The sequence below is a fragment of the Podarcis cretensis genome, assembly GCF_951804945.1.
Source record: "Podarcis cretensis genome assembly, chromosome: 16".
NCBI classification, from domain to species: Eukaryota; Metazoa; Chordata; class Lepidosauria; order Squamata; family Lacertidae; genus Podarcis; species Podarcis cretensis.
Window position 1 is genome coordinate 35,442,146 of NC_137186.1, and position 19,316 is coordinate 35,461,461.

The 19,316-nt window shown below is 47.3% G+C and overlaps 1 protein-coding gene across 1 annotated transcript in view; it reads right to left on the reverse strand.

Moving 5' to 3' along the window:
• MMP17 (matrix metallopeptidase 17) overlaps positions 1-19,316 on the reverse strand; it is a 153,850-nt gene that overhangs the window by 34,176 nt on the left and 100,358 nt on the right. The window contains exons 2-3 of the mRNA XM_079956778.1: positions 15,261-15,393; positions 6,156-6,282 (exon numbers count right to left, since the gene is read on the reverse strand). Of these exons, the coding sequence (XP_079812904.1) occupies positions 6,156-6,282; positions 15,261-15,393 (260 nt within the window). The remainder of the gene's footprint in view (positions 1-6,155; positions 6,283-15,260; positions 15,394-19,316) is intronic.

The window sequence follows — 19,316 nt, forward strand, 5'->3', positions numbered from 1 at the left end:
CATGCCTTGAGTCACCTGCCTTGTTGCTGCCTGTTTGCTTGCGGTTTCTCCATGGCAAGCAGAGAGAAGAAGGAGCAGGTTAGGCTGAGACCGGTGACCATAAGGTCACCCAGGGAGCTTCAAGTCTGAGTGGGAATCTGAACTCTGTTCTCCCAGGTCAAACTCCAACACTAACCATGGCACCGTTTGTACACAATCGGGTCCAGAGGGCGAGGCAAGGAGAAAGAAGAGATGCACGGCAGGTATATCCATTTGGGGCACTAGTCCAGCAACTTCTGGGGACGCAGCTGGCGCTGTGGTCTAAACCACTGAGCCTCTTGGGCTTGTGATCAGAAGGTTGGCGGTTCGAATCCCTTCAAATCCCATTGCACTTTCCCAGTTCCTGCCAACCTAGCAGTTTGAAAGCACGCCAGTGCAAGTAGATAAATAGGTACCACTATGGTGGGAAAGTAAACGGCGTTTCCATGCACTTTGGTTTCTGTCACGGTGTTCCGTTATGTCAGAAGCAGTTTAGTCATGCTGGCCACATGACCCGGAAAGCTGTCTGTGGACAAACGGCAGCTCCCTCGGCCTGAAAGCGAGATGAGCGCCACAACCCCATAGTCGCCTTTGACTGGGCTTAACCGTCCAGGGGTCCTTTACCTACCTTTTACCTTATCAGCAATTTTAGCTCACTCTTGTCTGCTCATTTTCCCTCAGCAAGCCCCCCCTTGCTTTTTTTCGGGGGTGGGGGGAGTTGTTTTGGGAATATCTCCCCCCCCCCCAAAAAAAACCCCCAAGTCTTTGGGCTTTCTGGGGATTTTTCAACATTTTTCTTTCAAAATCCACATGAACACCATTTTGACAGTGCGATTCCCGGACGTGCCTGGGAAAACCCAGACATATGGCAGCTTAAGGGTTAATTCTGTTAAAGTCACTTAGCCAAGAAGTGGGTGGGTAGAGGTGCTGCTTAGCAACCAGCATGATCTTTGCTGAGATAGCACATGCTCTCTGATTGGCTGTGCAGTTCTGAGAAGTTTTCACCTGCATGTTTCGTTGAATGTCACTCTGTACGTTTAAGGCGAGACTTTTGCTGTTCTCCTTAAATCATACACTGTTTTTGTTAAGTTTCCTCAGTAAAATGTTACCAAGATTTCTTTTCTCTGGACTCTCTGGTCTGCATTAGTTAAGGAACTTTGCCAACATGCCAGCCACTGGCTCTACCTATCACTGGCTCTGTCTGGCTCCACCTACTTCTTCTCTTTGGCTACTGCCCTATATGTCCCAATGGGCTTGCCAAGCACAACTGCATTTTGTAGTACCTTCACATGTAGCAGGAAGCAGCAACTGAACCACAGCTCCCTCCTCTGTGTGTGTGCAATTTGTTCCACAGTTAACACAATAGAAAGCAATTAATATTAGCATTAATATTCTCCCTGCCCCCCCTGCCTAGTAATGCAAGCTGTCTCCCGGGGGTGGGGGGGTGGGTGAGCGCTGTTGCTCCTTATTGTGACTCAGCAACCCTCCACCCGCTCTTTGCTGTAAGCCTAACTGGCATTTGAAAGCCGGCTGAGAGCCAAGCCGTCTGCGGGGATTGTTTTGGCATCAAAAGACCACGCAGAGTCGATGACTTGAAAAAACACAGAGCTCTTCCTTTCATTGAGATTGACAGCAGCCGGGTTGAATCGCTGTGTGGGGACGCTGAGTCAGCTCACAGGCCTTGCTCCTACGATTGCTGAGTCAGCTTGCCAGTCTGGGTATAACCAAGTCCCCGCTCGCTTCTCTGAGCAACGAAATATGACAGGCAGGGTTATGCCTGAGCAATTTCACGAGAAAGGAGAGAAATCTTTTCTCCTGCCCTCTCTGGCTCCAGCATACTGACTTCCCTGCTGATCAGAGACCATCTTCCTTTTCTAAGCCCTGCTCCTAGGAAATTAACCACCACACATCTCTTTGTGTGGGATGCTTTGTTAAAATGCTGTTTAGAGCAAGCGGCTAGATCAAAGTGATTGTGTTCTGGGGCTCAGCGTCTTCCCAGGGTTTTTGCAAAGGTGACTTTTCAGGTGGTGAAAAGTCTGAGCTGCTCCAGACTGATTTTTTATTTTCCACAGGTGTGTTCTGCAACATGCCATTGATGCAGTGATAGTGCAAAACAGTGGTACCTCGGGTTAAGTGCTTAATTCATTCTGGAGGTCCGTTTTTCCCCTGAAACTGTTCTTAACCTGAGGTACCACTTTAGCTAATGGGGCCTCCCACTGTCGTCGTGCGATTGCTGTTCTCATCCAGAAGCAAACCTCTTAACCCGAGGTACTATTTCTGGGTTGCAGTCCATGGGACTCTTGAGAGTCCCATGGACTGCAAGAAGATCAAACCTATCCATTCTGAAGGAAATCAGCCCTGAGTGCTCACTGGAAGGACAGATGCTGAAGCTGAGGCTCCAATACTTTGGCCACCTCATGAGAAGAGAAGACTCCCTGGAAAAGACCCTGATGCTGGGAAAGATGGAGGGCACAAGGAGAAGGGGACGACAGAGGTCGAGATGGTTGGACAGTGTTCTCGAAGCTACAAACATGAGTCTGACCAAATTGTGGGAGGCAGTGGAAGACAGGAGTGCCTGGCGTGCACTGGTCCATGGGGTCACAAAGAGTCGGACACGACTAAACGACTAAACAACAACACCAACACTATTTCTGGGTTAGTGGAGTCTGTAACATCTGTAACCTGAAGCATCTGTAACCTGAGGTACCAATGTAGTGGCAGTTTTATAGTGGACATAGTTTGTACATTGGCCATATCTACACCATACACGAAAACAGCAATGATACCACTTTAAACAGCCATGGCTTTCCCCAAAGAATTATGGGAGGTGTAGTTTGTTCAGGGTGCTGAGAATAATTAGGAAACCCCTATTCCCCTCACACAGAGACAATTCCCAGAGTTCCTTGGCTGTTAAACCACACTGGGAATTGTAGCTCTGTGGAAATGTAGCTCTTGGCAAAATGAGTAAAATCAACGGTTTAAAGAAGACATTCTAAACTAAAATTATAGATTAAAATAGGCATCAAATTTATTATACCGTCGTACCTTGGTTCTTGAATGCCTTGTGACTCGAACATTTTGGCTCCCGAACAGTGCAAACCTGGAAGTGAGTTTTCCGGTTTGCGAACATTTTGTGGAAGCCGAACATCTGACGCAGCTTCCGATTGAGTGCAGGAAGTTGCTGCAGCCAATTGGAAGCCGTGCCTTGGTTTTCAAACATTTTTGGAAGTTGAACGGACTTCCGGAATGGATTCTGCTTGAGAACCAAGGTACGACTGTACTGGGTATCCAGTATATTCTGTTCTTGTTTAACCATTATATGTTTGTATTCTGGTTACTAATTTTATACAGCCCTTTTTAAAAAATGTGAAAAATACACATCAACTTTACTTTCCCTGCCTGAACAGAAAGGTTTTGAGGAGGCACCGAAAAAAATAGAGGGAAGGCACCTGCCTAAAGTCAATGGGTGCAGGAGCTGCCGCAGTAAAAGACTGGTCCCTTAAAAGTGCAGAATAAATATTATTTGGTACTTGTTTTTAAAGTGCCAGTTGCACAGTTCTAAGTGCCTGAATAGGCAGATGGCTCCATGTTGTTCAGCGCACACAAGAACAGAAGACTCAGGAATATACCACTGGACAACATAAAGGAATATTCACGGAGGCCTGTTTATTTTTTATTACAAGCTGGGAATCCCTTTACGATTTCTGAGTCACTCCTGTCGGGCTTCACCAGCAGCTGATTTTTGCAAGCGGCAGCAGGGGGCGCTCTTGCCACACGGAGGTCCCAGAACTAAAGAGCATGAGCTGCAGAGCTTGGAGTTCCAACCTGCCTTTTCCCCTGGGGACAGCAGAGCTCCAACTACTGCGGTTGTTAAAAATCCAAACAACAGAATAAATCAAACGCAAAACCCCACATTTATCTACTTTCCACTTGATCTCGGTTCAACCTGTTGCGGACTCTGGTAGCAATGTTCTTCCCGAGCACAGGAGGGCCATTAAACGGAATTTCTCTCCTGAAAGTAGCCAAGTGCTCCTGCAAGATAAAGCTGCCACGATGGCTGCCGCCAACTGCTTGGGAACCCCAGTGGGGAGAGTGCCATTGTGCCCATGTCTGGCTCGTGGGCTTCCTAGAAGCAATAGTATACCACTTTATTTTTTAAAATTATTTTTTATTAAGGGTTTTCTTGTTTTACAGTGTAAGTGTAATGCCTCGTATTTTTTTCCCCCATGTAACATTTTTACAAATCCGTTTCATTTGTTGAGGCATTAGGGGGAGAAGAAAAAAGAAAAAAAGAAAAGAAAAAAAGAAAGGGGGGTGGAGGGAGGGGAGATGGATGGGGGTGGGGTCGGGTAGCGGTGTTTCTATTATGCTTAATGTATGTAGAGTTTGGTGTCAGCGTGCTTGTGTTGTTCACTTGTGTTCCTTTGGTGGTGAGAGAGGTTGGGGTTGGCCTAGGGTGTGATTGTTTGTTTGTGATTGGCTGTGGTGGTCTTTGTTTTCGTGTGTGAGTGAGGTGGGTGGGTGTTTTGGATCAGGTTAGCCATATTGATTTGTATGCTGTTGGTGGATTATTGTCATTGTCCTGTTGGGCTGTGTATGTGATAAAGGGGAGCCATACCGGGGTGAAGGTGTCTTCTTCTGTTTGTCCCCATGTCAGTTTCAGTTTATTGGTTAATTTTTCTAGTAGGGCTGTTTCCCATACTATTTGGTACCATTGGTCCATGCTTACTCCTGACAGGTCTCTCCAGTGTCTGGTTATGGTGTTTCTGGCTGCTGAAAGTAGGTGGGTTATGAGTTCTTTGTGGTGTAAATGGGCATTGTTGTCTTGGAAGATGTTTAGTAGGGCCAATTCTGGGGTGAAGTCTAATACTTGCTTAGTTATTTTACATATTTCTTGTATGGCTGTTGTCCAGAATAGTTGGATTTTGGGATAGTATACCACTTTAAACAATTGTGGCTTCCTCTAAAGAATTCTGAGAACTGTACTTTGCTAAGGGAGTTGTTAAGAGACCCCGATTCCCCTCACACAAGCTACAATTTCCACAGTGGTTTACCTATCAATTGCTCTTCCCAAGGAACTCTGGGAATTGTAGCTCTGTGAGGGGAATCAGGGTCTCCTAACAACTCACAGCTCCTTTGCAAATAGAAGGGGAAGAAATGGAGGCAGTGAGATATTTTACTTTCTTGGGCTCTGTGATCACTGCAGACGGTGATAGCAGTCACAAAATTAAAAGACGCCTGCTTCTTGGGAGAAAGCGATGACAAACCTAGACAGCATCTTAAAAAGCAGAGACATCACCTTGCCGACAAAGGTCCGTATAGTAAAAGCTATGGTTTTCCCAGTAGTGATGTATGGAAGTGAGAGCTGGACCATAAAGAAGGCTGATGGCCGAAGAATTGATGCTTTTGAATTATGGTGCTGGAGGAGACTCTTGAGAGTCCCATGGACTGCAAGAAGATCAAACCTATCCATTCTGAAGGAAATCAGCCCTGAGTGCTCACTGGAAGGACAAATCCTGAAGCTGAGGTTCCAATACTTTGGCCACCTCATGAGAAGAGAAGATTCCCCAGAAAAGACCCTGATGTTGGGAAAGATTGAGGGCACAAGGAGAAGGGGACGACAGAGGATGGGGTGGTTGGACAGTGTTCTAGAAGCTACCAGCATGAGTTTGACAAACTGCGGGAGGCAGTGGAAGACAGGAGTGCCTGGCGTGCTCTGGTCCATGGGGTCACAAAGAGTTGGGCACGACTAAACAACAACAACAACAACAACAACAACAACAACAACAACTTGCAGCATCCTTAGCAAAGCACAGTTCCCAGAATTCTTTGGGGAAAGCCACAATGGTTTAAATTGGTATGATACTGCTTTAAATGTGTAACTGCAAAATTGGCCACCATCTAACGTCCCCCAGAAACAAATCGGAATGTGTGCTCAGCAAATACCGAACCTCCCTGCAGGCTTTTTTTGGGCAGCAAACGAACAGGGATGAACGTTCCACAGACAGGCTACCTTGAATTGCCCTTCGATCAGCAGTGGCCCCATTCAAGTACGCAAATAACCACGGACGGCTGAATCAGCCCTTGAGCCATTCCTCCCCACCGGCACTGCAAGTGCAAAAGATTTAACAGCCAACCTCCAAGATAAGTTCCTTTTGTTCCACTTGGTTGCTGACTGAGCATGCCTCTTCCTCCTTGCCTCCGATTCAGCGAGATCAGGGAGAGAGCACCGAGGTGTCTTCATCAATTTTAGCGTGGCTTCATCTATATTTCAAAAGAGAAAAGTCACTCAGGCCGGGGGGATGGGGAGAGTTTCTGCCTTGAAACATCAACATCAACAGTGCATTTCCATAACAGCCATTTCAGATATGAAACATACCTCCCCACCATGCACTATAGGTAAAGGTAAAGGGACCCCTGACAATTAGGTCCAGTCGTGGCCGACTCTGGGGTTGCAGTGCTCCTCTCGCTTTATTGGCCAGGGGAGCCGGCGTACAGCTTCTGGGTCATGTGGCCAGCATGTTTAAGCCGCTTCTGGAGAACCAGAGCAGCGCACAGAAACACTGCTTACCTTCCCGCCTGAGTGGTACCTATTTATCTACTTGCACTTTGACGTGCTTTCAAACTGCTAGGTTGGCAGGAGCAGGGACTGAGCAACGGGAGCTCACCCCGTCGCGGGGATTCAAACCGCCGACCTTCTGATCGGCAAGTCCTAGGCTCTGTGGTTTAACCCACAGCGCCACCCGCACCCCCACCATGCACTATACAAAGCAACTAATATAGGAACGTGGTAAATATCCACTGATTCATGTAGCTCACTATTCCCTGCACTGGTTGGCAGCATTTCTTTCCAGGATTTCAGACAGGATTCTTTCATAGCCTGACCTGGAGATGCTGGGGACTGAACAGATGTCCTGGTGCAGAGCCATAGCTTTTCCCAACAGAGAAAACACGTGTCTGAATTTGCATATACCCTACTGTAGATGCAACAGGAGTATTTCAGAACTGTTTGCTCTGGTTGCTAATAAGATATCATCTCCTAAAGCAGCCTGGAGGAGTGTTGTCTAGCAATAAATATAATATGCAGAAAAACAACTCTATTCAGAAGTATGCAAAACCCCCTGAGTAAATCCATAATATAACTTGTGTTTGGCATTCATCTGCTGCTCTTTTCTTTTCCTCCTGTTAAGCGAGTTCTTATTTTATTTGAGTGTGTATTTTTTTATTAAAAAACCCCCAGAGCCTGTGTTTATTATTATTATTTGAATGCCCAGGTGCAGATACCCCCCTCCCCTTCCCACCCCCAGAAGTCAGACAACATATCAGGTAAAATGCAGGACAACATACTTGGGATTAAAACGGCCACAGCTTTCTTAATTTCAAATGTAGGAAAACCTTGGCTTAGGCATTGGGCATGTATCCCTCTCATCCCCCTTGCTGGGGTCTGAGGCAAGACAGGGTCAGTCGGGCGATATGGGATACTGCAAAATGTTTACACAGCTGGCCCCCAATCCACGTTGCTGAGGGGAGTTCTGTGACCCACCACCGTATTCTTGTGGTCTGAGACTCCCCTCAATACTCCCTTTAATGGGGCCCTGGTATTGCTGCTGCAGGAGGGGTGCGTCACCACAACACCCCTTCTATTGATTGACGGACTAGACTGGATTCTGTCCAAGGCCTAAAACCGCCAAGGTGTGATCATTGCTATGGGGAAGGCAAAACCTGCAGAGCAGGGCAAATTCCTTCCCGGCTCTGAAAGACAGCAACCATCATCCGACCGCAGCAACATTCACGGACCTGGAAAGGAGAAGGTTAGCCTGTAGAGAAAGAAACCGTTAGAGGGAGGGCTGGGTGGGTGATGCTCCGAGCCGGCTGCGCTGTCAGTGTCGGCTCCGTCCTTTTAAATCTAAGGAGCAGACCAGAGTGAAGCCTGCGCTTCCACGATCCGCTCCTTTAGCTCAGCCCCCTGGCCCGCTGCGGATTGGCTGATTCAAATATGGAGGTTCGGCGGGAACCCATAGGCCTCTGCCCAGGGATCAGAGTGATGGCCCAACAGCACGGCGTGGCTTCAGGTGGGTGGTGGGGCTATGTGCTGGGCCGCAAAACGTCGCCCATCGCTGGAGACACGGCGAGCGTCCATTATTAAATTTGTATACCACCCTTCCCCTGAAGATCTCAGGGAAGTTCACAGCATAAAAATACAAGAAAAAAACAAGACAAAATACATAATGGAAAAGGAACGAAAACAAACGAAAACAATAACCCCCTTCCCTGCTCTACCACCTCCCACAAACACAATTACAGTGGTGCCTCGCAAGACGAAATTAATCCGTTCCGCGATTCTCTTCATCTAGCGGTTTTTTCGTCTTGCGAAGCAAGCCCATTGACGGCTTAGCGGATTAGCGCTATTAGCGGTCTAGCGGCTTTTAGCGATCAGCTGAGAGGCGGCTTATCAGCGGAACAGCTAATAAGCGGCTTAGCAGCTTAGGAAAGGGGGGAAAAAAGCGAAAAAAACCTGCGGGAACTCGCAAGATTTTTTCGTCTTGCGAAGCAACCCCATAGAGAAATTCGTTTAGCGAAGCGCCTCCAAAACGGAAAACCCTTTCATCTAGCGGGTTTTCCGTCTTGCGAGGCATTCGTCTTGCGGGGCACCACTGTACAGTAAAAGGATATAGGATATTAATCAGCCAAAGGCTTTGCTGAAGAGGAATGTTTTCACCAGGCACTTAAAGGTCTTTAAAGAAGGCACCAGGCGAATCTCCCAAGGGAGAGCATTCCACAAATGGGGAGCCACTGCAGAAAAATCCTGCGGACCTCTCACGGAGGAGGCACATGAAGAATTATATATTTAGACATGTCTGCTGATATATAGAGTTTTTTTTAATGACATTGTTTGCTGTAATTGTTAGGACCGTTTTTCATTTGTATGGTTCATAAGCTGCCTTAAGTATGATTTATCATTGAAAGGCAGCGTATTGATGCAGAATCGATCAGTCTTTGCTCCAACAGGAAAGCGAACATATCCAAGATTTATTTCTGATACCCCAGACCATGGCTTGAATAATGGTCTAAACTGGCGCCCCCCCCCCCGCAGTCATCGCAGACTCCTGACTCATTATGCATTTATAAATGATATAATTACTGCGTGAAAAATGACTCAGAAATCTGCAATTTCATAACATCAGAACTTGTGGACACTCAATGAAGCTGAATGTTAATAGATTCAGGAACAGATGAAAGGAAGGACTTCATCCATGGAGGAGAGGGCCTTCTAGGGTTACTGGCCATGATGGTTAGGATATCTCTCCACAGTTGGGAGGCAGCAATGAATGCTTTCAAATGCTAGTTGTTGGAAACCACCGGAGCAGAGAGGGCTCTTGTGCTTGGATCCTGTTTACGGGTTTCCCACAGACATTTGTTTGTTCCCTGTGAGAACAGAATGCTGGACTAGAGGGGCCATTTGGCTGACCCAGCAAGCTAGTCTCATGTTCTTAAGGACTGGGAGATCTTTCCTCCTTACGCCTCTGAATACCAGTCAGTGAGGACTACGAGGAGGGCAGGCTTTTCATAGGCATCTGATCGGCCACTGTGAGATCAGGATACTGAACGAGGTAGACCTTTGGTCTCATTCAGGAGGGCGCTTCTTATGTTATACCTGAAGGAGCATCTCCACCCCTATTGTTCAGCCTAGATACTGAAGTCCAGCTCTGAGGGCCTTCTGGTGGTTACAGGAAACCAGGCAGAGGGTCTTCTCAGTGGTGGCACCTGCCCTCCCGTCAGATGTCAAGGAAACAAACATCTATCTGACTTTTAGAAGACCTCTGAAAGGCAGCCCTGTTTAGGGAAGTTTTTAATGATGTTTTATCATGTTTTTAATATTCTGTTGGGAGCCACCCAGAGTGGCTGGGGAATGATTTAATAAATTATTATTATTATTATTATTATTATTATTAGTAGTAGTAGTAGTAGTATTATTACACTCACTGTTTTTCTTTACATAAAGTTATTATTAATAATAATAATAATAATAATAATAATAATAATAATAATGATTTATTATTTATACCACGCCCATCTGGCTGAGTTTCCCCAGCCACTCTGGGCGGCTCCCAATCAAGTGTTAAAAACAGTACAGCGTTAAATATTAAAAACTTCCCTGAACAGGGCTGCCTTAAGATGTCTTCTGAATGTCAGGTAGTTGTTTACCTCTTTGACATCTGATGGGAGGGCGTTCCATAGGGAGGGCGCCACTACCAAGAAGGCCCTCTGCCTGTTTCCTGTAACTTGGCTTCTTGCAGTGAGTGAACCGCCGGAAGGTCCTTGGTGCTGGACCTCAGTGTCCTGGCAGAACAATGGGGGTGGAGACGCTCCTTCAGGTACACTGGGCCAAGGCCGTTTAGAGCTTTAAAGGTCAGCACCAACACTTTGAATCGTGCTCGGAAACGTACTGGGAGCCAATGCAGATCTTTCAGAACCGGTGTTATGTGGTCCTGGCGGCCACTCCCAGTCACCAGTCTAGCTGCCACATTCTGGATTAATTGCAGTTTCTGGGTCACCTTCAAAGGAAGCCCCACGTAGAGCGCGTTGCAGTAGTCCAAGTGGGAGATAACTAGAGCAACCCCCAAAGGTTCACACACAAGATACGTGCGGGGAATTGCTTCGAGTTTCCTCAAAAGGAAAAACAAAAACAAAAACAGGCACATCCTGCCATTTCCAAGCTGCTCTTTAAGAGAGAACAGATTACATGCTCTCCTTTAAATTTAAGTGGCGTGCACTTCCAATTTCAACGAAAGCGCGGGCCAACCAATAAAAGCAAACTGTTCCTTCTTTTCGCTCCTGGGCACCTTGGTGCATCCGATAAGATGGGGGAGAAATAATTACATGAATTTAATTAGGAACTGAGAAGGAGAGTCCCGGCGATGTGGCGATAGGGGAGGGGGAGGCGGAGGAAGGGGGGAGGGGAAGCTTGAAGAGCTGTTCAAAAAACGGTGGCTGCTGTTCAAAGCCTGAGTCACACAGAGCTGCCCTAAAAGCGTCTCTGCACTTGGCAAAGAAAGAGGGCATCATAATTAGCAGGTTCCTTCAAGCTTTTTCCGAAACCAGAGGGAGGGGAGCCCCTGGCCCAAGAGCTGCGAGCGGCCCTCACGTCCTCCCTGTCTGGCCCTCGGAATTCTCCCCAGGCCCTGCCTTTATAACCCAAATGGGTTTTTGCCTGGCTGCACTGTGTCCTTGAACTGTGGATGCTTCCTGCTCGCCTGGATGGAAGATAGCAAGGTCCGTGAGGTTGTGTGCATAGAAAGTAGCCTACTTAGAACAGTGGTGAAATGTACTCCCTGTTTGCCCCACCCACTTCTGCTTCTGGCTCCTCCCACCAGTGGCATACGACCCCCAGAAAGTTGCCCAGAAGGGAATTTTCCTCCCTTGGGGAGGAAAAAAGCTCTCTGTTCCTCTGAAACAGAGAGCCACTTTTTTTGCTGTGGGCAACGTGGAAATCCTGCGTTGAGAAAACTAGGTAAAGGTAAAGGGTAAAGGGACCCCTGACCATTAGGTCCAGTCGTGACCGACTCTGGGGTTGAGGCACTCATCTCGCTTTATTGGCCGAGGGAGCCGGAGTACAGCTTCCGGGTCATGTGGCCAGCATGACTAAGCCGCTTCTGGCGAACCAGAGCAGCGCATGGAAACGCCGTTTACCTTCCCGCTGGAGCGGTCCCTATTGATCTACTTGCACTTTGACGTGCTTTTGAACTGCTAGGTGGGCAGGAGCAGGGACCGAGCAACGGGAGCTCACCCCGTCGTGGGGATTCGAACCGCCGACCTTCAGATCGGCAAGTCCTAGGCTCTGTGCTTTAACCCAGAGCACCACCCGCACCCCTCCTAGCCTTCTGCAAAAATATGCACAATTTCCTGGGGAAGAGGAGCTACCCAGCAGCAGCAAATAAGTACTCAGGCCTTACGGTGAAAGGTGAAGGGGGTTGTTTATACCTGTGGAATGAATTCTGAAGGACGTTAGCAGTTAGAAAAGGATGCTTTCAGGTAGAGAGGGGGAAAACCAGCGGTTTTCCTGGGCTCCCATGGCAGTGAAATGAAACCACCTTTTCAGGAAGACAGCATAACTTGAGTCAAGGGGTCTACTCTGAGTAAAGCTTAGATGGCTACAACCCATTAATATTATTATAACATGAGACAGAGCTGTTCTGCCTGGCCTTTGGTTTGGACTCAGTCTGACCCTTATGTTTCCCTCCGCTTATGGTTTTGATCTATGGGCTACTTTTAAAATGAGACTGCATTTTAAATTGCACTTTAACATGTATTTTAAATTGTGTCCCCCCCCCCATTATGTTTTTATTGTAATTTTACTGGTGTTAGCGGCCCTGAGCCTGGCTCTGGCCTAGGAGGGCGGGGTATAAATAAAATTTATTATTTCTTATCATATTATTATTATTATTATTATTATTATTATTATTATTATTTGGTAATAACCACAATGCACAATCTGCCCCCCCCCCTTATGACTTTGTCACAAAGCTGTGGCTTGTCTTTCACCTAGCTCATTTGAGCTGTGCTTAAGGTCAACTTTGATAAAGTCGTTAGCAATCTGCAAAGCAATTATGCTGGGGAGGGGTGGGAAAGAAATAAAGCGAAACAGGGGCAGGAGGGTTTTTGGAGGAGGAAAAGGCATACCAGATGTCTGGACGGCTCACGTGTTTCAGAGGTGGGAAGACAGGCAGAGACATTGCGGAAACCCCCCACCCCAGAAGCGTGAGAAGCTGGCGAAATAATTGCCCGCCTCGGGTTGTCGGCCGCACGGGGCAACAAAACACCTGAGCCATGTAATTACTTCCCCGGGATGGCAGGCGAGCCCGTCTGCTTCTCGCACGCAGGGATCCTTCCTCTCCCAGCGGAAGCTGCCAAGAGGCCACGAGAGCAGCTGCGGAATGAAAGGGTGAAGCTTCTGCTTCTGGTTCCCTTCTGGACAGACGGCTGCAGTGGGGCGGGTGGGTTGGGGGGCAAGCCGACTGGCCTTGCAAACTCTCCTCCAGCCTTTGCATAACTTTCATTTCATGCGAGTCATTCTGAACATATGTTACCAGTAACAGCCTTTCCTCTTCTGACGGGACGAGGTGGTGTTTTCCAAGGAATGCCTGCACTGTTAAGCTTGCTCACATCATGGCGTTTCGGTCAGAGTGTCGGACGAGGGGCCTGGGAGAGTAGGGTTCAAATCCCCACTCTGCCATGAAACTCCCTGGGTGGTGACTTTGAGCCAGTCCCTGCCTCTCTCTCTCTCTCTCTCTCTCTCTCTCTCTCTCTCTCTCTCTCTCTGCCCAACCTACCTATCAGGGTTGTTGTCAGGATTAAGAGAGAAGGCGGGCGGAGAGAACCACATATGGCACTTTGAGCTCCTCAGATAGAAAGGCAGGATGGAGAAGTGCAATAAAAGATACACGGTTTGTATCCAAGCTGATTGTATCTCCCCTTTTCATCGTTTGGTTCTGCTTTGCAATGGTCTAATAGAAAAAAGACAGTGATGCAACCGAGAAATTGCACAAAGCAAATGAAATACCATGAAAATCCCTGAAATGAGAAGTAATCGACTAGAAACATTATCTTGTGGAAATAAACTAAATAATAAAAATCAAAAAGCTTAAGGAAAAAATTAGAAAAAACTAAAATAGAACAAAGCCTTAACGGGATGCCGGCTACAAACCTCATTTCACAGAACTATTCAGTTTCCTCTGAAGGAAATAGAAGAATCATAAACTTTAAATGACCAAATTTTTAAAAAAGGGTAGAACCCCCCCCAAAAAATTCTGAAGTATAATCCTAGCTCGACCTAGATAAAGCCAAGTGCATTAATAAAGGATTGAGGACTCAAAAGTACAGTTTCTAACCTTTTTCAGTATTAGAAATTGAATTGTTATCCACAAGATAATATTTCTAGTTGATTACTTCTCGTTTCAGGGATTTTCACAGTATTTCATTTGTTTTTTTGCAATGGTCTAAGGCAGGGGTCAGCAAACTTTTTCAGCAGTGGGCTGGTCCACTGTCCCTCAGACCTTGGGGGGACGGCGGGCCGGACTATATTTTGAAGAAAAAAAAAAGACGCAAGAGCACCATGAGCCCCGGTGACTGCTTACCTGTGTCTTGCGAGCGGCAGGGGCTGGTGGCAGCAGCGGTGGTGGAGGGATGATGAGCAGCCTGTGAAAGGGCTCCAGAGAGGGGCTGCTTAAAATGGCGACCACTTGAGTGCTGCTGCTGCTGCTGCTGGCACCAACAAAGCCCAGCCCCCTTCCTCCTCTAGTCACGGCGGGGAGAAGCCAGGAGGAGGGAGGGAGGAGGCGCCACTGCCGTGTGAGGGAGAGGGATGGAGAGGGAAATAACACACGCACTGGTGATCCACACGGCGATTCCCGGACCGTCTGCGGGCCGGATCCAGAAGGCAATTGGGCCTGATTTGGCCGGTGGGCCTTAGTTTGCCTACCCATGGTCTAAGGAGCCAATTGCCATCCAGATGTTTTGGACCGCAACTCCAACAGCCCTAGTCATCACCTTAGTCATCAAACATCTGGAGGGCATCAGGTTGGCAAAGGCCAGTCTACGGACAAACAAACCTGCACCTGAAATCTGAATCTACCAGACAGATTCCCACATTGCTTTCGTGTGATGTAAAAGCCGTTTCCAGAACCAAAGTGCTTATTTCTATGTTATTTGCTTCCTGAAATAAAACCTCAGTTGCAATTAATATGGAAATGAGTGCTAAGCTCATTCTGCATGCAAAGGATATGGTCAACCACTAAGCCAGGGTCTGCTAGCATGGCGCCTGGGGCACTCTTGAGGTCTTTATCCGGTGCCCGTGAAGTCTCTGAGCCCCCTGACACACTGCCCCCTTGGGTCCTAAGGTGGTGTAACGGTCACTCCCCCCCCCTTGCTTGGAAAGCCGAAAGAAGTTGAGAAGAATGATGCTCTTCTGTCAACTCTATGTGCTTTTCAAGCTCAGATGAATTCTGTTCAGTCTGACTTTTGCCTAGATTCCTTGGAAATGCAATGAGTTCCATCTCCCTCTCTTTCTGTCTCTCTTTCTTAGGGAGGTGGGTGGTTTTTATCAAAGGAAGAGGAAGTGAAATGACCAGATGGGGTGGCACTCACAAATACAAATGGGTCCACCAGCATTAAAAAAAAATGGCACCCACTGCATTAAGCTATGTTGGACACAACAAATGTTCTCCTCCCAATTCTCTACTCACCTAGAATCCCAGTGGTTTCAAGGCCACCAAACTGCTGCATGGCCACAATGGCTTTGGTGAGCTCTTCCTGTGCCTGCAGTTTTCCTGTGATGGGGTCTGGAGGGGGCAGGTAGCCAAATTTTGTCAGCCAATCCTGTTAAAACCAAAAAAAAAGGAGAAGGTTGGGAAAAGAAAGAAATGATTCAATACGTCAAAGGGTCTCTTTAGCTGCACCTCACCTAGTCTCTCTCTCTCACACATACTCTTACATGTTTACACTTGGCTTCCACATTGAATGCAGCATCCCTCGTTAACAAATGGATGTGTCAGAACAGATCTATGTACATTACTTTAAGTAATGGAATCTGATGACCTTCATGCATCCCGGAGCTGACATTTAATTTTCCTAACCAGCTACAAAACACTTTTGATTACATAGACGAGCAGTTATAGGAAACTCGGGGTTGCACTTCCATCTTGTTGCTAAAGGGGTCCATGTGCGTCTCGGTGAGATAATAGCGAAGGGGAAGGTGATGTTCCCTTCTCCCACTCCTGCTCCGGGCAAGAGACAGGGGTCTTTCAGAAACCCAGGGAAGGAGAAGATCTACTGCGAAACTAATGATGCCTAATCCTGAAGGGGCCCCAGAAACCATTTCAGTCCACATTGCTCAGGAGAACCCACCACCCTCTAGATCAGTGGTTCTCAACCTGTGGGCCCCCAGATGTTGTTGGACTACAATTCCCATCATCCCTGAGCTCTGGCCTTGCTAGCTAGGGGTGATGGGAGTTGTAGTCCAACAACATCTGGGGACCCACAGGTTGAGAAAGGCTACTCTAGATCTTGTTGGAGTGCATCTCCTATCACCCCACTGGGCGCGTTGGCTGGGGTTGATGGGTGATGGAGTCTAACCTTCAAGTGGAGGGCTTCAGTTTCTGAACCACAGGCCAGTCTGGGGCTGGCAGGACTTCTGCAACCACACCCATAGGTATCTGGCTTGCTTCAGCATGCCCACCTGAGATATTAGGGGTTGTGGATGTGATTTCTGTGGAGATACCTGTAGCATCAACAGTTTTGGTGAGAAGCTGAGGGTTGATTACGGTGGGGTCGACTGCTCTTCCTGAATGAGCAAAAGCAGAGGCTTCCAGAATAAGCAACCCCTCGCTACTTAGCAAAAAAGGTTGATCAAATGTTTACTAGAGGATGAGGATGCTGGATCCGTGCAGCACAATTCTAAGGGGGTGAAATGCACTCAATCATTTTGACAATTCACACCCATCTTCCATCTGCAGAGGAAACAGAAGGTTTGGTGGTGATTGGGGTGACAACGGTCATTGTTCTTGATCAGTACCTAAGAAGTATCGAAATATCGAGCTGTTAAGGGCTGCTATCAACCTGGGGCTTTTAACTGGGTCAATACCCCATTAAGTCCTCTCTCTTTGCAATGATTAATGTTGAGTGTCAACATCAGGTTAGAACAGCAGCGCTTGACCGCTTCATGTCTAAGTCACACCCCAGGAGACGGTTGGGACAGCACAGCAGAAAATTCGCAGGTTCTGAATTGTTCTGATGGGAAACTGGCCTCTGCACGTCTCCCTATCTTGGCTTCCCTTTGAGTTGCTTAGTATTTTGATCTCCGCCATCCATTGCAGCAATGCAGTGTCTGGGGGGCTACTGTAAGTGGTAGGGCAGAAGGCAAGGAGCACAGCAACAAGCGGAGCCAGAGACAATGACTGGAGGAGTCAACCAGTTACATCCCTCACCCCTTCCCACCTGTTGAGTTCTACAAAGGCAATATTCAGACCAAGGAGGAGGAAGCCAATGGGCAGTGCCACACCCTAGTAAGGGCAGAGCCCCATTTACCCTAATGGACTACCCTCCAGTGCACCACTGAGATTCTGATGCAAAAGAGAGCATGAGATAGATTTCACTAGTGTTTAGTGATGTTCCTGCAACTTCACTGTGAATCACGTTATATACGAAAGGCTATTTTAAAAATAAATAAATAGTTGCCACATGGCTCTGTCAACCATTGGCTGAGATGCTGTGATGCCACAGATTGTTCCAACTGCTTGTGGGAAACTGCAGTAAAACATAACTATGTGTGAGTGCCAGTTAGCGCATGAAGAGGTTTGGACTGCAGGGTTAGATTCCTAGACTCAGATAGGTCTTCTCCAAGTCAAGCCTTCTCTTCCTCTTCCCTCTCTCTCTGCACCATGCAAGTGACCAAGGAAGATGTGCCTAAGCAAACTCCAAGCTTAGAACATGTGTCTATTTCTGTATTTTCTACCCAAGAGTATTCTGCCTGTGTTCCCCTTGCTGCTGCTTAGATAAATGCATGAATCTGACCTTTGGGACACTTTGTAAGCAAAGCATTTTAAAACAATGTGTGGTCTGTTGCTACAATTATAATGCCCTGTGCTCGACGATGTTGGGGGCTTGAACCAGGGACTTCCCCCACGCAAGGCAGACGCTCTAGCATTGACCCATGATCCTCACAAGAGATATCACAATTGGTATTGAAACTGGGAACCCCCTTCCCATGTTATCGCTGGAGACATTCTTGTAAGTCTCCTTGTTTGTTTGTAAGCTGCTTTGGGTTGCTTTGGGCAAGTTAAAATGGCTAAAAATATCAATTAATAGTAAATTCAATAATAACAGTAAGTTTGCCGATCATTTGCATCCACCCATCTGTCTTGTTTTTGTTTTTTAAAATCAGTTATCCTTCTCTTTCTTTTTCCTTCATCCATTCGTCCTTCTCCTTTCTTTCATTACATGCACCATACCTCTTTACTTTCATCTTCTACATCCATCCATTCTTCCTTGATTCATTCATTTATTCTTCCTTCCTTCCCTTCATTTTTGCATAGCCATTCCTTCTTATCCAAGCCATTCTTTCTTTCATATTCCCATTCATCACCTCCCTTCCTATACAATCCATCCATGCTCTTGTCCCCTCCAATCTCCCATCTTGCTTTCTTTCCTGATTCCATTGGCAACCATTTGTTAGGAGCACGTCCCCCTGAACCAGCCCCTGGGAAAGCAACCTCTTCATCGCGAGGCAAGTATGGTCCAGGAGGCAGCCTGCCCGATCCTTGTCAGCTCCCTGCTGCAATTATTTGTTCCTTTGTACAGCAAAAGTAGCTGCGACAGAAATGAGATACACAATTTGCTGTTGATGGGTCCTGAAGAATCATCTCAGACATGCAACCCTACATTGGCCCACCGATCGCCAAGTCTTGGCAGAGCGCAATTTGGTTTTCTCGACATCTACGGAACCCATGTCCTTAATCCTCTAATTGTTAAGGAAGCTTTGGTATGCTACAGAATGGGCTGATTGTGGAGCATTTCTGGAAGGAAAATCATTGCAGGAACCTCAGCAAAGACAAAGACCGCACGCTCTTCAAAACAAAGAATGTGAGAGATGAAAAAGCATTTATAGCAGGGTGGTGAACCCATGAGTCAAATCTGACCTTTATGCCTCTCTATTCATGCCAAGCGAGGAGCGAGGGAGCACTGGCTGGGGGGTTATTCAGTGATGGGGCTGACCTCAACGTGGTGTGATCGAAAGGCAGCCTGGCCTCAGGAATGTGCCCTTGGGAGTGCAAGGAAGGCAGATGGAGCCCTCAGCCTGGCCTGCATGGAGCCTTCATGGTTACTGGCCACTTTTGGGGATGTGGCTGTGAGACCAGGATGAGCTCCAGGGCCCCGAGACCCCTGGTGGCAGGCAGACAGGGAAGGATGGGAAGTTGGGATGGAGCCTGCCAGGATGTGCCTGGATGGCAGCAGCCTCCCCATGGGCTCCTGGTGTGTGTGTGTGTGTGTGTGTGTGTGTGTGTGTGTGTGTGTGTATGTTAGGATTGGCAATGTTTAGATGCATCATCCAAAATCGGTTTGAAGTCCACATCATGTCAATGGTTTCATAATATCTGACATGGTGATATATCATGAATCATAATGTGTGTGTGTGTGTGTGTGTGCGCTATGTAAAAAAAATTGTGTTATGAGAAAAAACATGTAGCTGGTCATCCCTTCTCTCATGATTCCTGCTGCCCCTGTTGCTCTGTACTACGAAATAA